Genomic DNA, 21,672 nt, shown 5'->3' on the forward strand with positions numbered 1-21,672 from the left:
TGTACAACTTCGCCATAGCTAGGATCTGCCTCTCCATACTACCCCCCCCCCTATTCTACTGTCAGTCTTAGTACCACGACAGGTGCCACCATTCCTTCCTGAAGGGTGTCGGTGATATCCATCCCCCATCTCCCTCCGCGTGCCGGGGAAACCCTAGGACATGTCCGGGCAGCAGCGTCATCGGCGTCGCTTTCCTTCTTGGAGGTGTTGTTTTGTACGCGGTGGTTCGGAGCCTCGGGTTGTAGTGGTTTGTCTCTGGTGGGCGTAGCGGTGGCGGGTCATCCGCGCTTGTCGAGCTGTTGTTGTTGGCATTTGCTTCTTCTTCTTTTTCTTTTTGGCTTGTTGTGTTGTTCGCCCCAGCAATCTTGTATCGGTGTTGATTGCTTTGGAATACAAAGCGGGGGGAAACCCTTTTTCGGTATGGAGGGAGTGGGACCAAAAGGAAGTGAGTGTGGAAAAAGTAAAACAAAAAAGGGCAAAAACTATATAAGAATTTAAAATGAACAACATGCTGATTAGCAAGGTTTTAAAAAACACACGAACAGAAATATTGCGCGGATTAGATGACATGGCATATCCTACAAGAACAGGAAGGCATAATTGGCTAATTGAAGTTGTTTCCATAGGTTTCCATAGGTTTGAATCATATGGATGAAACAAGATCTCTACGGGAAAGAAACAAACTAAGAAATAGGATCCTCTAGAACTTCTATAGCATTCCTTCAAATAAAATGCGAAACCGACACGTCGAGTTAGATCTGAAATGCCTTCATTTCTCTTCTTTTCTTTTGTCAAGCAACAATTGTGCTTGTGCATGCATGACAAATTGTCCCGGGCTAGCAGCATCTAGGCAACGGACCACATCACGGACTAGTTAGTCAGTTTCTTGTGTGTCTTGGCATGCAAGTTGGTACCAGAAACAGAACCACAAGCACTTTACTTCAAGAAGAGGACAGGCACACCTAACTGTGCAGTTCCTGGCATAGTCCTGCGCTGTAGGGTTTAATTTCTAGTACGTAGCATCCAAACAAAGTTTCATGTGATAAATGGGCAGACCTCCATGGGCAACCATAGTACAGAAATGCAACTTTGGTGCATGTCAAAGGAAATATGGAGAGCAGACTAAGCCAGTTGGGACATTATGAAAGGGAAAGCGACTTTGGCGTATTTTCCAGGCTGGCTGGAAAGCAAAGCCAGGCTTGTTAAATCAAAAGAAACAATGTGATGGATGCCCGCACAATGTCAGCATCTTATCTCAATGTGTTTGTTGGTTAGTCCTTTGCTTTGTTTGTTGCATTGATTATTATGCTTACCTGACAGTATTTTGGGCTGGGCAAGCAGGCAAGGGCCGGGCCACACACCCTGGACTGGAAGCCCAGGATTTCGGACCGGGTCGGCTGAGTAGGCAATTGATCGCGAAAATATGACAAGGAAAATGATGAGGCATGAACAGAAACAGAATGTTCTGATGTTTTTGAGAGAAAAAAACACTTCAGAATATTCACAGAATCAATGGCTTCAGACTTGATCAAGAAAAAACTTACAGAAAAGGATAGAAATTAGTCAATGGCCTTTTTGGCGTGAACTTCATAGGAATTTGCAGCAATTTTGTAGAAACAGTTCACCTCTGCTAGGAATCCACGAATGAAAGATGCGCTAGACCTCCCTTGTAGTTGTACCGGGTCTGGCTTCAGCATCTGCCTCCGACTCAGTGAGATTACGAATGATGAATTTCTTCCTGCAGCTTCCTCATCACATCTGAATCATAATACTTTCTTGAGGCATACGCAGGAAAATTCATGTATCTTGACAAACTCAACTTTGATTCAAAGATATAAGACTGACTAGGACATGCCATAGCTCGGCGAACTAACATCGCCGTTTCAAAGACCAAAACACAGAATTCACCATCTTGAATATATGACAAGAATGTAACAGAAGTAACAAGAGCAAACGACGACGGACATGATTGCCTTTTTTCCCCGAGCCATGACTGACATGATCCTCACATTACATTGTAGTTGCACACAGACATAACAGAGTTCTTCTCAATTGAAAAAGCTACAGAACCCAATTCGTAAGCACAAAAGGATATCGGGAACAAGGACACACTTGGTCAGGCTGCCATCAGCATCAGTGGTCTCCTGTGGCCCTGCTGCAGCATCTCACGCAGCTGCTGGTACCCGCTGCGGTAATGCTCAAGGGTGAAGCACAGCTGCCTAATCGCCTCACGCTTCCCCTCGGCGCTCTCAGAGATCGCAAGGTTCTGCTTCTCCACAAGTTCCTCGAGCTCAGAAACCCGAGCACGCAGCTCCGACAGGGACTCATGCACAATAGCGGACTCTGCTGATATCTTGGCATGCTCAAGTTGAAGCTGACTAAGGTGGCCATCCATCTCTTTCATCTTTTCATCACGTGCCGTGATGTCAGTTAGTAGAGTGACCAGCTTGTTATCAACTGTGTCTTTCTCTGATAATATCAGTTCAAGCTTGCTTGTAAGATTGGCAAGGTCTTGATTCAGCTCAGAAATATGTTTCTCGCTGTTCATGTATTCTTCTGCCCTGTCGGCATAAGCTTGCTTAAGCTCTGCTTCCATGGATGCCAGCTTGCCTTCGAGAGTGGCATTGGCTTCTGATAGTGTTGAAAGTTCAGCGCTAAGATCAGATTTCTCCAGTGAATGTTTTTCCTCAGAATCACACACCACCCTCTCTAGCTCCTTAATACTGTCCTGGAGTATTGATTTCTCTTGTGAGGCACTTTCTAGCTGTGCTTCTAGGTTCTTGATGGTTCCTTCTTTCTCCAGTAAAACTTCCTCCAGTTCTGCTTTTGTATTCTTCATTGCCTCTTGCAGCTTCACCACCTCGGAAGCTGAATAATCTAAGCAGCATGCTGCCTCTTCTAGCTCTTCAATCCGAGACCCGAGCTGCAACTTGTCCTGTGACAGTTTTGCTAGCTCACCTTCAAAATTTGTGATAACTCCTTGGAGCATTCCAATCTCAGCCTCAAGAGCAGATTTATCATGCAGATACTTCGCTGAAAGTTCTCCAAGCTCCTGCTTGCACTTATCAAGTTCAAGATCACGATGCGCCAATTCAATTTCAAACTGCTTAGCTGCTGAGGCCATTGCTTCCTTCAGCACATCAGTCTCGTTTTTGTTCGCCAACAGCGCAGCTTCCAATGCTTCCTTCTCACTGTTGACTTCTTCAAGATCCTCCCGCAGTTTTTCATCATGTTCAGACACTTCTGAGATAGTATTCTTTTCCTCCAAAGCATCAAGTTTTCCCCTTGCTTCATGAAGCTCAACTTCAAGCTCAATAATTCTTTGGCTCAAGGCATAAAACATGCTGTTGCCATTTTCCTCTTTGCTTTCATCAAGCTCTGACTCAGACTCTGAAGACGATGAAGACCCATCACTCCCCTTCTTGGATACGTCAGAGCTCACACCAGAGCCAATGGACACATCAAAGCAATCTGATCGAGTTTTTGGCTTTTGCTCTGTAGATGGAGGAGACTGTGTCTCAGAATCTGATTCAGGGGCACCAAAAGAGCCATGTGGCTGCAGTGATGATGGGATATTTTTGCGCAGTTCTCCAGTTACATTGTCGTACCGCTCAGCAAGGGCGCGATACATGCAATAGAATTTTTTGATGTGGGCGACAAGCACAGGTCGTTCTTGGCAATACACCTCAGCCTTTTCTGCAGAGCATTCACCTTCCTCCTCAACAAGTCCCAGCATCTCTTTCACTTGCATCTCCATCTCTGTTCAGTTAGAAGAAAGGTTATGTTCAGAAAACAACATCGCATAGCTTGTTAGACTAGAAAAGACTAAAATCCTACACGAATGAACCTGCGCATCACTATTGTCTAGCAAACAACAATGTATCCAAATTTAGATCAAACAAAGTATCTAATTCCAGTATGCAAGACAAGAACAGAACATCTGAGAAACATTATTCATTACCTTGTAAGTTCTCTGAGAGCCATTTGGAGTTTTCTGGACTAATGTGGCTATCCCACCACCATGAACGGGATTTCCTTAACTGTGACCCTTGAGTTCCTTTCATCTTCACCAGAATATAAGAAAATCCTTTCTGTTATGCAGACCTGATAATGATTCAAATGGATATACAAGTGAGAAGGGAGAACAAGAGACACACAACAGAAGTGAAGTACTTAAAACAACTCAAACACAAATCTATAAGACAGTTTACTACACAAACCACAAAGCAATTGTCTCAGAATTCATAGCAATGTAACACAGGATCAAAGGGGAAATTAAACAAAATGCAGAAACATAAAGTTGCTGGCCAAACAAGCTCAGGACTTTACTTCAACTCCGATTGAGTGACTTGCCTGTGCATGGGAAAGATTAGCTAGGGGATATGCAATGATCTGGCCAACAGAGTACGTCTTTCACACACTACATAGGACGATCAAGGAAATAACAATCCTTCTCAAATGAGCAAAACTTATATCCTAGTTACGAGTGTATGGCAGGAAGAGCAGATAAATAGGATGCGAAACCCTTGGGGGCCAGAGCTGCGGGAAGCCCATGACTGACAATGATTAGCTATCTAAAGAACAGTGACATGGAGCGAAAGACAGTGACATTTTTTTCTGGAAAGGGGAAACGTCCGCTCTTCAATAAGCAATTCAAAAATGAATGAATACATGTATGCATGCATGCTATCACAAGCAAACATTAGCAACAATCCATAATGCCAGCTTCCTTTAGACCAAAATGATGAGTATAGCATGCAAACTAGGCAAATATTTAAGAAACAGACAGACAGGGACGTTGATCAGATCTTGTAGCTACCAATTATCCGAGAAGAGAACCCTATTGAGAGAATAAAATGGCTGGCACTTGGGTGTCAAATGTCCAACTGCAAAGGACACGGCAGCTACAGCTATGTGTGCCTGCCTGATAGGTAGGTCGGGCAACTTCATTCAGTGAACTGGGAACCATCTCAGACGGACAATAAGAATGGACAGCAAACATTGAACCCCACGTTGATCTGAAACTTTGGGATTCAGGCAAGAGGTCGCAAACGTGCAACCAAAAATGCTCCTGTCGACATTATTATTCAAGGTAAGAGGGCATCAGGAACACTGCTCAATGAATTCGACATTATTGAAGAAGATCCGGGATACACGAAACATGGCGGGGGCACACCTAGATAATAGACACGTGAGAGCGATATGGCATCAAGGGGGCTATCAGCATGTGAACAGTCCCACTCAGGAGCACGAGGGAGAAACTGTCTGCCCAAGATACAAGAGATGTAACGCGAAACAACCGGGCTAACTTGCGTTCACTGTACTCGTAACTGAAAGCACGAATAAAATCGACATAATATTGCGTGCGTTGGATCTAGGGAAGCTGAAGGTATGATGACATGGAACTAGCGTCTAGTCGTGCACGGGACGCGACGAGCAACATCACAGCAGAGCCAACACAAGCACGGGGATCAGTTGCATCTTCACAGAGCAGAGCAGAGCAGACGCTGCAAAACAAGCAGTGCTGTACGGACCGATCTGCTGGTGGCGGAAAAACAAGACGAAGAGGAACGAAAATTCCGCGGCGGCTACGGGCCTACAACCTCCGGCGACGGGAACGAGGAAGCGCCCAGCCCTCTCCGCCGCTCCTCTCGCCGCGAAAAGGAAAAACAGCATCACGCGCGTTAAAGGAGGAAACGCCGCAGGGATTTACCAAGGTTCACCGGAGGTAGATCCGACCACCTCGACACGCCCCCCGAGACGCAGCGCCGAGGCTCCGCTCTGCTGCAGCCTGGAGAGATAACGACGCGCGCAGGAATGGAGGTGGAGGCCGGGGGCGGGAGGGCAGAGCACGGGAGGTTACGGGAACTCGGGGAGCGCTAAAGCCCAAGAAGGCATCGGGGCGTGGGGGTTTTTAGCGGCGAGTTTACCGTGGTGCCCCTGGGCGGACGGGGGGTTTTCGTTCGAGTTGCAAGCGTTGATGAGCTGGACGCCACGGGAGAGGGGTAACTGCCAGCCACATTAACGTTGCTGAGTAAATTAGTAGCCGGTTTCGAATGATGGTGGCGCTTCTCGCTCGCTCGCTCGCTGTGGGGGACCACATGGGCTGATGGGCATGGCCCGGCCGGCCGTGGAGATGGAGCCTGTCGCCGGGGAAAGTGGTAGGACCCACAACCGGTGTGGGAAAGGGAAAGCCTCGGATCGCGGCCGCCGCTGCCGGCGGCGGCAGCAGCTTTGGATCCCTCCTGGGTCTCGGTGTCGTGGTTGAGCGTGTTTTAGGGGACGCTCGTCTGTGTGGAACACAATGATAAATTTTGATAGACTTGTTTGAAAATAAAAGCAAAACAGTGAGCATGCTTGGTTTAAGGAGAACACACATGTCGTGTCAATTTTTTCGGAAGGCGTGGTATATTATTATTTTTTGGGGGAAACTTCGAGAGATTTTTTTCCCGTGAAAGGTCTATATTAAGAACCCGAATTCTGAATCGTGCAGCTGCGCTGGATTGCTGTCTCGAGCGCACGCGTTACCAGACAAAAGCCCCACGTACGTTCATCGCTGAAAAAAACAACGCTACCCATCCACCATCTCTCTCCGAAAAGAACGCCTTATCCTAATCCCCTTTCCTCGTCTCAACCCAGTGGTGGCGAAGAACCAGAGGACCACAGCCGCCGGCGGTGTTGTAGCCTGGGGTGTCGAGGGAGAGGCGACAGACTGGAGGAACCAGGCGAGCCGGTCGGCGGGTAACCGGAGCAGCAGCGCCATCGTCTCCTCCCCTCGTCTTTCTTCTAGCTGGAGCGGGGTCGGCCAGCTGCCGCATCCCCGTCGAGGAAGGGGCCACGGAGCTCACGCCGGAGAGCGGCCTAGTGCTTAGGTAAGGCTGCAGCCGCGCCATCGTGTGGTCTGCTAACACCAAGGGCTGGTCCATCGCCGGGGCGTGCATCAGCAGTGACGACGACCTAGTCAGACTGTCTCCGTCGTGCGATTTGCCCTCTCCTCAACGCTGGCCTTGCCCGTGAGGGTTTCGACCCCGCCGTTGGGGGGTGATTTCTTCCGGGAGGGGGGGACGCCTGAGACGGAGGGAGGGCAATGGAAACATTGAATCTGTCGTTGGTTAGAGGAGATGGTTCCAGCAACAGCAGCAGCAGCTCAGGACTGTGTAGATGCAAGCCATCTAACGCTGCTACAATGCTTGTAAGTTTTGTACATTATCATCTCAGATTTCCTGAAAACTATAGGAAGAGTTCTTGCCTCAGTAGTTACTAAATGAACTAGTATAGTTGCACATTTGATCATGTACGAGGGTATGATTATTGACCTCTCAGAATTATCTCTCATCTCTGCCAGTAAACTCAGTAGCGTATTAACATATGAAACTTAGAAGCTACAGGGTTGCAAAAACTATTAGTTTACACTGTATTTGTGTGACTTTTTGACATGGCAAGCTTATCAAATCTTGAGGTCAGTACTTCTTGTTCTTGAGCCCAAGTAGCTCCTGCTGCAGCAATGATTTTTGGGGATTAGTCTGTTGGTTTGGATGATTAGGACTGGTGTATGTTGGTTCGCTGCAGTGAGGCTTTTGTTAAGAAGTGGTGTGAGGCTAACCTTCCGCTCGTGTGCTGGTCGGACATTATTCATTTATAGGTGTGTTTGCCTGCTGATTTGAATACACATACAAACTGAGAAGAAATATCTAGGAAGTAGTTCCTGATGCTATGATTGATAAATTGGTTGCTTATTTGATTGAAGGATGCAGAATAGGAGTAATTGAATAATGATATTATTAGGATCAGGAAGTACGCATACACATGGATATTAGCAAGAGGGGTCGCTTACTTTGGTAGCGCACACTCAAGTTTCATGAAATATAGCTAGAACCAAGAAACCATGAGTCCCATGAGTCCCGGTACATCCAAAAATTGCTTGAGACCAACATTACAGTTGCCTGATTTTATTACCCATTAGAAAATATAGTTTTTCCTTTGCCCTTTGTTTCGTTGCAGCACAATTTTCTGCCTGCAATCAAACACACAGTTTGCCTACAAATCATATAATTTTTGCCTCAATCAACTATGTACCTTGCCGACAAAAAACTTATTTCCAAGGACTTATTCTGATTTATTTTTTGGTTGCACTTTTCTTTTAGAATTTAGGTTTTGTTTTACCACAAAACCATCAGCTGCAAAAGCTTTATGTACTTGCCTACATCTCAACACAATCTTTGTTATGAACTAGTTGCAAATAGTTGCTCAAGTTTTTAGTATGGGTTGCCTGGAATTAAACGGAAGGTTGCTTTAATTTTCACTACATCCATAGGGCCTGGAAACAAGGGAGAGGTGCGGATTTTGTACTCCTCTGAGTGGCTTCTCTTGCGACGGCGTCACACCTGATATGGGGATTGAAGGGGGTTGGGCAGCATTGGATTCGGAAGGCGACTTTCCACTATAAGGATAGAGTAGTTACTTGGATTTCATTAAAAGAGTTGCATTTTGTGTGTGTACCGCAGTTGCTTAGTTTTGTTGGGGCAGTTGCTCGGATTCATTTTTGAATATTTCCTTTTGTAATGCAGTTGCTTGGTTTTCCTAGGACAGTTGCTTCCTCTTTACTAGAACAGTTTTGCATTTTGTGTTTTTTAATTGAGTTGTTGGTTTTTTTGCTAGGCCAGATGAGAATTTGCATGGGGAGGGGGGCAGATAGTTTCCCACAAAGGTTATTCAAGTTTCTCACACGCTTTTTTCTGCCTAAAGTAGTAGATAATCTAAGTAGTAATGCTAGGGACAGTTACTTGTTTTTGGCAGGATTTCTGTTCCGAGTTGCTTGGATTGTTTGCTTGTAAGTTTTTTAGATTATCATCTCAGATTTGAATACACATACAGACTGAGAAGATACATCTAGAAAGTAGTTCCTGATGGCCCCTAGAACTGATGTGATGATTAATTTGCATGGTTATTTGACCAAAGGGTGCAGAATATGAGTAAACTGACCATGATAGTTTTAGGATCAGAAAGTTGGCATACACGTTGGTATTAGCAAGAGCAGTAGCTTAGTTCGGTAGTGCACACTCAATTTTCAGGAAATATAGCTAGAAAACCAATATGGCTAACACACAAGCTTCTACTCTCGATGTGGGGTTGTTTGCTGGAATGTGTGCACATTTTGCAACCTATGGTATTAGTAGTTGTTGCACATCTGCAAAGAGTTGCTCAAACTCAATCATGGGAAATCCATGTATAAGTGTAGTTTTCTTTAGCCTCTCTTCTCAGTCAAGCTAACAGATAGGTGCTTTTTTGTGAGATGATTGATGGACTAAATTCATAGATAAGTTGTACACGACAACAGTCAATGCACACCATGCCTTATTGAAATTGGAAAGGAACTTTTTAAGATTTCTTGATGGAATAAGCTCTTCTTGATTGTATAGGTTGGTTCAGACAAGTGTTCTTTTTGGCCCTGCTATTCCTGGTTGCATGTGTTACTTAAGAATTTCCTGCTATTCCTGGTTGCATGTGTTAGTTAAGAATTTCCCACAATTGCCCACAATCAACCGTACATTTGTCCAAAACCATGTATCCAGTTGCCCACAATCAACCATACACTTGTCTAAAACCATGTATCCAGTTGCCCAATCCTCATGAACAGTAACATTACCAAGACCATAATTTGGCTAATATGCAAAGGTTTTAGATACCTTTCAAGTTTGTGTCATAGAGATGTGTCAAGAATTTATCTCCTCGGGGTGGGATCCCTTTGGTATGATCGTAAATACTTGGCGAATAATCATACAAGGGGAGCAAGATGGAGTTGGTCATGGGGACGTAACTAAAGCCGTGATCCTTCTCCTCCCAGTTGTGCTCCTCCTCCTCCCAGCTACACGGCTATCGCCCCGATCCTCCTCCCGTCAACGCGCTCCGTGCGAAGCACACCACCGCCCCCACCTCCACCCTAAAGTAGATGCTAGGGGAGTTGCTTGATTTTTCTAGGACAATTGCTTGGTTTTTCTAGGGCAGTTGCTTTTTTTTCTAGAACAGTTTTGCATTTTGTGTCCTTTTGTAGTTGAGTTTGGATTTTTGCTATAACAGATGAGAAGTTACATGGGGGAGGGGGGAGGGGTAAGATAGTTGTCCACAAAGGTTATTCAACTTGCTCATATGTTTTTTCTGCCTAAAATAGACAATCTAATTAGTAGTGCCAGGGACATTTGCTTGTTTATGCTCAAACAATTTCCCAGTTTTTTGGTTTCTTTGTAATTGAGTTGCTTTGATCTTCTGTTACAACATATGAGAAGGTAGATGAGAGGGGGGGAGTAGATCGAATATTTGTCCATAAAAGGCTATTCAAGTTGCTCATACATTTTTTCCTCTGCCTAAAGTAGATGCTAGGGGAGTTGCTTGGTTTTGCTAGTACAATTGCTTGGTTTTGCTAGGGCAGTTGCTTGTTTTCTTTTGCTAGAACAATTTTGCATTTTTGTGGTTTATATTGAGTTACAAGAAAAAGGGCCGCTCAACCTGATGCTTCACAAGGCGAAATGGTGGATCAACAGGAGGTACCCGTGGTTTTTTCAAAAAAAATTGATGAAACGATGAAGATGAAGAAGGAAGGCAACCGAAACGGGCAAAGAGAGGTGGATAGGAAGTAATTCTAAAAAATACTGTATTAGTTGCATCACACGATAGAGGGAGTTACTCCTATTCTAAAAAATACATTATTAGTAGATTAAGTTGCATCGGAATATATATGGAGCTGATCAGTTCACATCAAAAGATGCATAGATGCATAAAAATGCATGGAACACATTTTTGTTTTTTTAATAGTTGCCCATGAATCACGCTATAGTTGCCTATGTTAGAGAATATATATGCATTAGTGCCACCTATATATGTTGCCTCTACTTGTTGTTTTTGTGGTTCTTTTTCTTCACAAGGGTTGCCTGATATTACTGCAATGAGCTTATGGGGCACCAACCGCTCTTTTAATGCATGACACTAGTTGCTTCAAATTTTACAAGAGTTGTCTGAAATTATAGCAAAGTTGCTGCATGTTTTTTACTTTTGCATAGGGGATGCATGCTATTTTTTACTGCAAGGAACTCATATGGGGCAGTAGACCTTTTTTAAGAGCCTGATAGTAGTTGGACTCATTGGATGGTTAAAAGTGTTAGAGAGGTCGATTCCGATATTTTGGGGCGTTTTGGTGATCCACGTTGGAGTTGTGGTAGGCGATTTAGAGGTGAAGTTAGTCAATTGATAATCATGGTAACCAACTTATAAGGATAATCATGGTAATCACACTATAGTTGCCTATGTTAGAGAATATATATGCATTAGTGCCACCTATATATGTTGCCTCTACTAGTTGTTTTTGTGGTTCTTTTTCTTCACAAGGGTTGCCTGATATTACTGCAATGAGCTTATGGGGCACCAACCCCTCTTTTAATGCATGACACTAGTTGCTTCAAATTTTACAAGAGTTGTCTGAAATTATAGCAAAGTTGCTGCATGTTTTTTACTTTTTCATAGGGGATGCATGCTATTTTTTACTGCAAGGAACTCATATGGGGCAGTAGACCTTTTTTACGTGCCTGATAGTAGTTGGACTCATTGGATGGTTAAAAGTGTTAGAGAGGTCGATTCCGATATTTTGGGGCGTTTTGGTGATCCACGTTGGAGTTGTGGTAGGCGATTTAGAGGTGAAGTTAGTCAATTGATAATCATGGTAACCAACTTATAAGGATAATCATGGTAATCACACTATAGTTGCCTATGTTAGAGAATATATATGCATTAGTGCCACCTATATATGTTGCCTCTACTTGTTGTTTTTGTGGTTCTTTTTCTTCACAAGGGTTGCCTGATATTACTGCAATGAGCTTATGGGGCACCAACCCCTCTTTTAATGCATGACACTAGTTGCTTCAAATTTACAAGAGTTGTCTGAAATTATAGCAAAGTTGCTGCATGTTTTTTACTTTTGCATAGGGGATGCATGCTATTTTTTACTGCAAGGAACTCATATGGGGCAGTAGACCTTTTTTACGTGCCTGATAGTAGTTGGACTCATTGGATGGTTAAAAGTGTTAGAGAGGTCGATTCCGATATTTTGGGGCGTTTTGGTGATCCACGTTGGAGTTGTGGTAGGCGATTTAGAGGTGAAGTTAGTCAATTGATAATCATGGTAACCAACTTATAAGGATAATCATGGTAATCACACTATAGTTGCCTATGTTAGAGAATATATATGCATTAGTGCCACCTATATATGTTGCCTCTACTTGTTGTTTTTGTGGTTCTTTTTCTTCACAAGGGTTGCCTGATATTACTGCAATGAGCTTATGGGGCACCAACCCCTCTTTTAATGCATGACACTAGTTGCTTCAAATTTTACAAGAGTTGTCTGAAATTATAGCAAAGTTGCTGCATGTTTTTTACTTTTGCATAGGGGATGCATGCTATTTTTTACTGCAAGGAACTCATATGGGGCAGTAGACCTTTTTTACGTGCCTGATAGTAGTTGGACTCATTGGATGGTTAAAAGTGTTAGAGAGGTCGATTCCGATATTTTGGGGCGTTTTGGTGATCCACGTTGGAGTTGTGGTAGGCGATTTAGAGGTGAAGTTAGTCAATTGATAATCATGGTAACCAACTTATAAGGATAATCATGGTAATCACACTATAGTTGCCTATGTTAGAGAATATATATGCATTAGTGCCACCTATATATGTTGCCTCTACTTGTTGTTTTTGTGGTTCTTTTTCTTCACAAGGGTTGCCTGATATTACTGCAATGAGCTTATGGGGCACCAACCCCTCTTTTAATGCATGACACTAGTTGCTTCAAATTTTACAAGAGTTGTCTGAAATTATAGCAAAGTTGCTGCATGTTTTTTACTTTTTCATAGGGGATGCATGCTATTTTTTACTGCAAGGAACTCATATGGGGCAGTAGACCTTTTTTACGTGCCTGATAGTAGTTGGACTCATTGGATGGTTAAAAGTGTTAGAGAGGTCGATTCCGATATTTTGGGGCGTTTTGGTGATCCACGTTGGAGTTGTGGTAGGCGATTTAGAGGTGAAGTTAGTCAATTGATAATCATGGTAACCAACTTATAAGGATAATCATGGTAATCACACTATAGTTGCCTATGTTAGAGAATATATATGCATTAGTGCCACCTATATATGTTGCCTCTACTTGTTGTTTTTGTGGTTCTTTTTCTTCACAATGGTTGCCTGATATTATTGCAATGAGCTTATGGGGCACCAACCCCTCTTTTAATGCATGACACTAGTTGCTTCAAATTTTACAAGAGTTGTCTGAAATTATAGCAAAGTTGCTGCATGTTTTTTATTTTTGCATAGGGGATGCATGCTATTTTTTACTGCAAGGAACTCATATGGGGCAGTAGACCTTTTTTTACGCGCCTGATAGTAGTTGGACTCATTGGATGGTTAAAAGTGTTAGAGAGGTCGATTCCGATATTTTGGGGCGTTTTGGTGATCCACGTTGGAGTTGTGGTAGGTGATTTAGAGGTGAAGTTAGTCAATTGATAATCATGGTAACCAACTTATAAGGATAATCATGGTAATCACACTATAGTTGCCTATGTTAGAGAATATATATGCATTAGTGCCACCTATATATGTTGCCTCTACTTGTTGTTTTTGTGGTTCTTTTTCTTCACAAGGGTTGCCTGATATTACTGCAATGAGCTTATGGGGCACCAACCCCTCTTTTAATGCATGACACTAGTTGCTTCAAATTTTACAAGAGTTGTCTGAAATTATAGCAAAGTTGCTGCATGTTTTTTACTTTTGCATAGGGGATGCATGCTATTTTTTACTGCAAGGAACTCATATGGGGCAGTAGACCTTTTTTACGTGCCTGATAGTAGTTGGACTCATTGGATGGTTAAAAGTGTTAGAGAGGTCGATTCCGATATTTTGGGGCGTTTTGGTGATCCACGTTGGAGTTGTGGTAGGCGATTTAGAGGTGAAGTTAGTCAATTGATAATCATGGTAACCAACTTATAAGGATAATCATGGTAATCACACTATAGTTGCCTATGTTAGAGAATATATATGCATTAGTGCCACCTATATATGTTGCCTCTACTTGTTGTTTTTGTGGTTCTTTTTCTTCACAATGGTTGCCTGATATTATTGCAATGAGCTTATGGGGCACCAACCCCTCTTTTAATGCATGACACTAGTTGCTTCAAATTTTACAAGAGTTGTCTGAAATTATAGCAAAGTTGCTGCATGTTTTTTATTTTTGCATAGGGGATGCATGCTATTTTTTACTGCAAGGAACTCATATGGGGCAGTAGACCTTTTTTTACGCGCCTGATAGTAGTTGGACTCATTGGATGGTTAAAAGTGTTAGAGAGGTCGATTCCGATATTTTGGGGCGTTTTGGTGATCCACGTTGGAGTTGTGGTAGGCGATTTAGAGGTGAAGTTAGTCAATTGATAATCATGGTAACCAACTTATAAGGATAATCATGGTAATCACACTATAGTTGCCTATGTTAGAGAATATATATGCATTAGTGCCACCTATATATGTTGCCTCTACTTGTTGTTTTTGTGGTTCTTTTTCTTCACAAGGGTTGCCTGATATTACTGCAATGAGCTTATGGGGCACCAACCCCTCTTTTAATGCATGACACTAGTTGCTTCAAATTTTACAAGAGTTGTCTGAAATTATAGCAAAGTTGTTGCATGTTTTTTACTTTTGCATAGGGGATGCATGCTATTTTTTACTGCAAGGAACTCATATGGGGCAGTAGACCTTTTTTACGTGCTTGATAGTAGTTGGACTCATTGGATGGTTAAAAGTGTTAGAGAGGTCGATTCCGATATTTTGGGGCGTTTTGGTGATCCACGTTGGAGTTGTGGTAGGCGATTTAGAGGTGAAGTTAGTCAATTGATAATCATGGTAACCAACTTATAAGGATCCTCCATTTGATAGGTAGTCATACTAGGGGGGAAAAGGAGTTGCTTTTATATAGCATTAAAGTTGCCTCTGTAGCACACAAAGTTGCTTGGAAAAAAAAGTTGGTCGAAACCTACTCATATGGGATCTAGTTTTGAAGAACTCGTCGCGAGAAACCCAACGGTGAAAACGGATTTGAATTTTGACATTCTAATCAAAAGTTACAAGTTTTTAAAGTTTTTGATCCTCTAATAAATGCAGGTGGGATAGTTATGCACGCGCATGCGGGTTCCTTTTTTGGTTGTCCTGGCTAGCACGTGGGAAGGTCCTTCCTTATATGGGAGAGCGCTCGCTCCCGCGTATGAGCGCACGGGCGCCACCGAGTCAGGTCCTATTAAGAATCACATGACCTTACAAATACTCAAATACAAAAAGGTAAACTTACAATCAAAGTCTTAAGGGTGCCAAAGTATTCTTCCCTCATGCATCCACCGGCGGCGCGCTATGAGCAAAGCCCGATGCCGCCTCTGGGCCTCCGCCTTGGCAAAGCAAACTCTTGAAACTAAGGAGCTTTGTAGAAGCAGTGTCTGAGGGATGTCGACGTCCAAGTCATCTACAAAGCAAACTGTTGCCTCGGACAAGAGAATGCCAATAAGGGCATGTAGAAACTCTGAAGACCATGAAAGCCGACCGAAGTCAGATGAACCCACCAGAAATCTAAACCGACCAGATCGTGGAAGACCTGCTACAAACACAAAACCATGCGCTCTCTACTGATGATAAGCACACAAACGAAACAGGGATAGGCCAGGGAAAACATTATTTCTATATTGGTAAAGCGCTGCCGCCACCCCGTCCCTTACCAAATACGAAGATAGCCTAAAGAACACCTGAGAACAAATTCCCACGACGTTGTACACCAAGTACGGATCTAAGATAGAACTCACTGCCGCCCAGGGCCATTCGCAAATATCATCTTTTCCAATGGCCGAGGCAGATCGGGCAGCCGTAGAAGCTTACTACGCTGCATTCGTCCAGCCGCTGTCGGATTCACAAACGTTGCCGCCAAACACCACCCGACGAAGACCTCCACTCGAGCACTCATCTCCTTCTCCAACTGCAGCAGCCCTCCAAGACCTTCAGAACTTCCCCCAACAAGCCGCCCTTGAACCTGAGTTGCATGTCGCTGTCGGTGCTACGGGGGCTTTGACCGACGACGGCAAGAAGGGAAGGAAATGGGAGGTGACTAGGGTTTGGCAATAGCATTAGCCCCCCTCTCCTAACAAAAGTGTTGAGTGTTGAGAGCTTTATTTAATAAATGAATTCCTAGAACAATCAACTAATAAACAGCTAACCCAAAAGAATGGGGCGTTCAGAGTCAAGCTAACTCTTGGTGATCATCAGCGAGCAAGCACGCTTTGCGCAAAGATGAGACGAAAGATTAGCTGAGATATGTACATGGTGAAAAACTATAGAAGAAAACGATGTGGCCAGGTCTCCAATTTCTAACAATATCGATGCCACAACCACACGAGAGTCGTGGCAAGTGGTTCAGAGGTTCACCACCCTCAAGCAATTAGTCTCCACTACATGTGTGGAGCCCTTGAGCTTTGCAAAAATCAATCCATCACACATGGCTAGTGTCTCAACAATCATCGAATCAAATATCACATCACGGGGCTTGCACCACACACCAAGTAGGGTTGTTGGCGAGCGAGCAACACCACTAGCACCATCCTTATTTATTTCAGTGCTAATTCTGTATCAGAGTCGAATTTTATCCAGCATTATTTCGAAGGGTGCCACCCATAACACGACAGAACAAATCAAAGGGCAAGGGATATCAGTATAGGCAGATCCGCCCCCGACGTGCTTGACAGAGTACATCGGACCAGGATGGTCTTCCTAATGTGTCCATTTATTCCATGCATCACATAACAAAAATAACCTTAGTTCGTTCATGTTCTGTGAAAAACGCCTGTCACATAAAATGTCTTGTGACCATGGATCTAGATGAAGTCTTGGTAAGGAAAAATCAAACCAAACTTCAGCTTGGCAAGTGAGCAATGGATCAATGCATGCAATAAGTTTTCATTTATCGTTAGGCCTACTTTGCATATGCTTAAAGGTTGTATTTGATGGTGTTTTAGAGTGCATCCATCTCGAAGAATCCTTCAATCGCACTCCATCAAAACACACATATTGTAGGAGTGTTGGAAATATGCCCTAGAGGCAATAATGAAATGTTATTATTATATTTTCTTGTTCGTGATAATTGTCTATTGTTCATGCTATAATTGTATTAACCGGAAACCGTAATATATGTGTGAATACATAGACCACAACATGTCCCTAGTAAGCCTCTAGTTGACTAGCTCGTTGATCAATAGATGGTTATGGTTTCCTGACCATGGACATTGGATGTCGTTGATAACGGGATCACATCATTAGGAGAATGATGTGATGGACAAGACCCAATCCTAAGCATAGCACAAGATCGTGTAGTTCGTTTGCTAGAGCTTTTCTAATGTCAAGTATCATTTCCTTAGACCATGAGATTGTGCAACTCCCGGATACCGCAGGAGTGCTTTGGGTGTATCAAACGTCACATCGTAACTGGGTGGCTATAAAGGTGCACTACAGGTATCTCCGAAAGTATCTGTTGAGTTGGCACGAATCGAGACTGGGATTTGTCACTCCGTGTGACGGAGAGGTATCTCTGGGCCCACTCGGTAATGCATCATCATAATGAGCTCAATGTGACTAAGGAGTTACCACGGGATCATGCGTTACGGAACGAGTAAAGAGACCTGCCGGTAACGAGATTGAACAAGGTACGAGGATACTGATACGTCTCCAATGTATCTATAATTTTTTATTGTTCCATGCTATTATATTATCTGTTTTGAATGTTTAATGGGCTTCAATATGCTCTTTTATATTATTTTTGGGACTAACCTATTAACCGAAGGCCCAGTGCAAAATGCTGTTTTTTTGCCCATTTCAGTGTTTTGCAGAAAAGGAATATCAAACGGAATCCAAACGGAACGAAACCTTCGCGATGATCTTTCTTGGAACAAACGCAATCCAGGAGACTTGGAGTGGAAGTCAAGGAAGCAACGAGGCGGCCACGATGTCGGCGTTCTAGGAACGGGGGTCCCCAGACTTGCCTGCCTGTGGCCCACAGCGTGGCTATGCTAGCAGGCCGTACAGCCCATCTTCATCAACCAGGCGTTCAAGACCCTCGCGAGGGGCCAAGCCTCGCGGGGCGGACGAGGCAAGAACTCCTCCGGAGCGGCCTCTCCAGACAGGCTCGCGAGGAGCGGAGATATCAAGGCGGGGCAAACCTCGCGAGGCTCTCATGACGTGAGCAATGACGATCGACACCAGGCGGGCGCCAGCGCGTGCAGCGTCCTTGTTTCCTCTTTGGTGCTAAGGAGGCAGGCGCAGGCGCGGAGTACCGAGGCATCAAGCAAAGGTTTCCATATCGGTGCAACGAGACCGAAGACCAGCAGGACGGCAAGACGGAGGTCACCATGGAGCCCAAGACAGCGTCACCACCAGAGCCTTTTGCAGGCGAAGACCACTTTTGTCAGGATAGCTTGTACTAGCTGTCCCCTTTCAAAATTGCCCGCCGTTGTTGGCTCCCTTCCCACTCAATATTTGGGGAGAGGACCAGGGCCTATATAAGTAGAACTAGCCACCACAGACGGGGGGACGGGATCTCATCGGATCGGCATCTCATCTAGAACTGATCGAGTCCTCACCCACACAAGTTCGATAAGCACAAGAACACCTCAACCTCAGGAGGCCGTTCTTCCCCTTGTACTGTTCATCATCAGCCTAAGAGGCAATCCACCACCACCACACTGGAGTAGGGTATTACACCACAACGGTGGCCCGAACCAGTATAAATCTCGTGTCTTTCTGTGTTGCGAGTTCGTCCGCGAGATCTTAGCGAGGTAGGGCGTAGATCGGCAGGAGGGAAAGAACTTTTCGCGCACCCCAGAGTTTGAACCTTAAGGGTTTTGCCGGAACCCCAGATCCAACATTTGGCGCGCCAGGTAGGGGTGCTCCGTAGCTTTCCTTCCGCCGATCGGCGCTCCGCCGCTCCGTCGTCTCTATGGCAGACGCTCGCCGCGCTCGTGCCGAGCGCCGGGCTGCCCTCACCGCCCGCGTTGCTCAGACGGCTCCCGTCGGCGGGCCACCTCGTCGTTCTCCGTCCCCTGCCGCCAACGCCGCCACTGGCCCGGCGGGGAACGAGCAGCAAGCGTCCTCGCTGCACCAGTCGGTGCGGCAAGACGGCCGCACCGCCACTCCATCGCTGACCCAGCCGGTTCTTCGTCCCACGCACGTCGCGCTACCATGGACGCGCGGGCCGCGCTCCTCATGGCGAACGAGCTCCTGCGCTGCCGCCCGGTCGACGACCTCTACGAGGACTGGCTCGACCGCGTCGCCGAGCTCGTCCGCGCCGCAGGGGGCTCCCCGGCATCGTCCCTCTCTCTGCCTCACCCTCCGCCAGCCACGGGCAATGTGGCTCATGGAGCGCCTCCACCACTTCTGCCCCAAGACTGTGCCTTGGCGCCACGGTGCGCGGCCACGCGGCGCGATCCACCACGCCCGGTGCCCGCGCGCGAAGAGAGAAGCTGCCAAGAAATTCCTCAGCCGCGAGAAGCTGCACCTGTGCTCCCCGCGCCGCCTCGCCAAGACCGCGCGCTGCCTGCGGTGGCGGCACGCGGACCTCATCAAGACCAAGCTCCACCTCCAAGACGGGCTCCGGCGACCACGGCCGGCTGCCGCGCCTTCACCCCCGAGCTGCGTAGCATCGCCTGGCCGGGCAAGTTCAAGCCAGATCTGCCCCCTCGCTACGACGGCACCGCCGACCCCGCGGAGTTCCTGCAGCTCTACGAGCTGAGCATCGAAACAGCCAATGGCGACAAGAAAGTCATGGAGAACTAGTTTCCCATGGCTCTCAAGGACGGTGCCCGCTCCTGGCTCCAGAACCTGCGCAAGGCTATCTCCTCCTGGGACGAGATGCGCGACCGCTTCGTCGCCAACTTCCAGGGCACCCGCGACTGCCCGCTGGCCGCGGGCGACCTGCGCCGCATCAAGCAACAACCAGGAGAGACCCTCCAGAAGTACATCGAGCGCTTCAACAACACCCGCCTCAAGATCCCCAAGGTGACGGACGAGGCCATCATCCCCACGTTCTTCGATGGTGTCTGCGACGTCAAGATGAAGGAAGAGCTCGCTATCCATGAGGAGCTGTGCACATCTCAGGAGCTGTTCAACCTGGCAACCAAGTGCGCAAGAGCTGAGGAGGGCCGCCTCTCCCTCCACGAGCTGCCAGCTGCGGGCGCAGAGGAGAAGAAGGCCAAGGCTAAGGACGTGAAGCACAAGGAAGCAGTTGTGCTCGCAGCGGAACCCAACACCAAGCGAGGCAGAGATCAGCCCGAGTCATCCAAGAGCAGCTGGTCGTTCTGCGCCTTCCACAACCTAAACACCCACAACACTAGTGACTGTCAAGAGCTCAGAGCCGTTCGCGAAGGACGCTACGGTCGACGCCTCGAACGCAGCGCCCGGGGCTACGGCCGAGGAGGAGGAGGACGTGGTGGCGGACCCTGGGACGACCGTGGCCCGCGCCAGGAGTGGCGCGACCGTCCTCGCGAGGACCGCTGGCAGGATCATCCTCGCGAGGGCGCCTGGAGAGGCCAGCCTCGTGAGGATCGCCCTCAGGGCAACGCCGGTCTTCCCCCGCTGCCGCCACCGCCAAGAAGGAACGACGACCACCATCAAGACGAGGGGGCTGGGGGCTTCCAAGAGCCGCGTGCTATCGCTTGCATCTTGGGCGGAGCCCAGGCCCCAGCCTCGCAACGTATCTTCAAGCAGTTTTCTCGTGAAGTAATGCAGTCCTCCCCAAGCTCGAGGACACACGCCCACTCAGATGGTCCCAGTGCCCCATCACGTTCAGCTCGGCAGACCAGCTCAAGTGCGCAGCCACCGCTGGCGCCCTCCCGATGCTTTTCTCACCAGTCATCAGCAACGTACAAGTCACCAAGACCCTCATCGACGGTGGCGCATGGCTCAACGTCCTGTCCGTCGACACGTTCGACAACCTCCAAGTCCCATATGACCAGCTTCAGCCTACCAAGCCTTTCTCAGGAGTGACCGACGGTTCCACCACACCGATAGGGCAGGTCCGCCTCCCTGTCACCTTCGGAGAACACAAGAATTACCGCACCGAGCTCATCGACTTCGACGTCGCGCACATCCGCCTGCCATACAACGCCATCCTCGGGTATCCAGCCCTGGCCAAGTTCATGGCCGTCACCCACCAAGGCTACAACGTCCTCAAGATGCCGGGAAGCGGCGGAATCATCACGGTCCCATGTGAAGACAGATATGCGGTGTGCTCCCTCGAGCGCGCCTTCCAAGCTGTAGCAATCGACGACCCCGACAGCAAAGGCGAGGGCCCTCCTGAGGCCATCCCCAAGAAGAAGAAGCTGCATCGTGCCGGACCTCAGGAGGGTGGCGTCGCGGCTGGAACCTCGTCAGGATCAGCCCGCGCTCCAGGGGCACCTCCCACCATCGCATAGGAAGGCGCGCCCAGCGCCCTCCTCGGGCAGGGCTCGGGGGCTCTCTTCTGGAGGGCCTCAGACCTTGCCAACATCACGAGGGAGGCGCTTGGGCACCACTTGGAGGCGTGCTTCGCGGCACGTTTTCCTCAGGAGGGCACACGGCAAG

General features: G+C 46.7%; 1 protein-coding gene across 2 annotated transcripts; it reads right to left on the bottom strand.

The window, feature by feature from the left end:
- Positions 1–1,892: 1,892 nt before the first annotated feature.
- On the bottom strand, positions 1,893–5,943 carry LOC123180642 (protein NETWORKED 4B). 2 transcript variants are annotated; one of them, XM_044592728.1, is made up of 3 exons: positions 5,714–5,943; positions 3,962–4,104; positions 1,893–3,759 (listed from the first exon to the last, which is right to left on the bottom strand). In XM_044592728.1, exons 2-3 carry the CDS (start codon positions 4,062–4,064, stop codon positions 2,117–2,119), a joined length of 1,746 nt encoding a protein of 581 aa, XP_044448663.1. In that variant the 5' UTR covers positions 4,065–4,104; positions 5,714–5,943; the 3' UTR covers positions 1,893–2,116. The 2 variants fall into 2 exon arrangements, with proteins under 2 accessions (XP_044448663.1, XP_044448664.1); XM_044592729.1 differs by lacking the exon at positions 5,714–5,943 and adding an exon at positions 4,354–4,563.
- Between the last annotated feature and the right edge of the window lie 15,729 nt (positions 5,944–21,672).

The sequence above is a fragment of the Triticum aestivum genome, chromosome 1D (assembly GCF_018294505.1).
Source record: "Triticum aestivum cultivar Chinese Spring chromosome 1D, IWGSC CS RefSeq v2.1, whole genome shotgun sequence".
Classification (NCBI taxonomy): Eukaryota; Viridiplantae; Streptophyta; class Magnoliopsida; order Poales; family Poaceae; genus Triticum; species Triticum aestivum.

Coding starts and splice junctions, on each gene's coding strand:
- LOC123180642 (XM_044592728.1), bottom strand. CDS start 4,064: ATGAAAGGAACTCAAGGGTCACAGTTAAGGAAATCCCGTTCATGGTGG. Junction 3,760..3,961: donor GCTCTCAGAGAACTTACAAG/GTAATGAATAAT, acceptor CTAACTGAACAG/AGATGGAGATGCAAGTGAAA.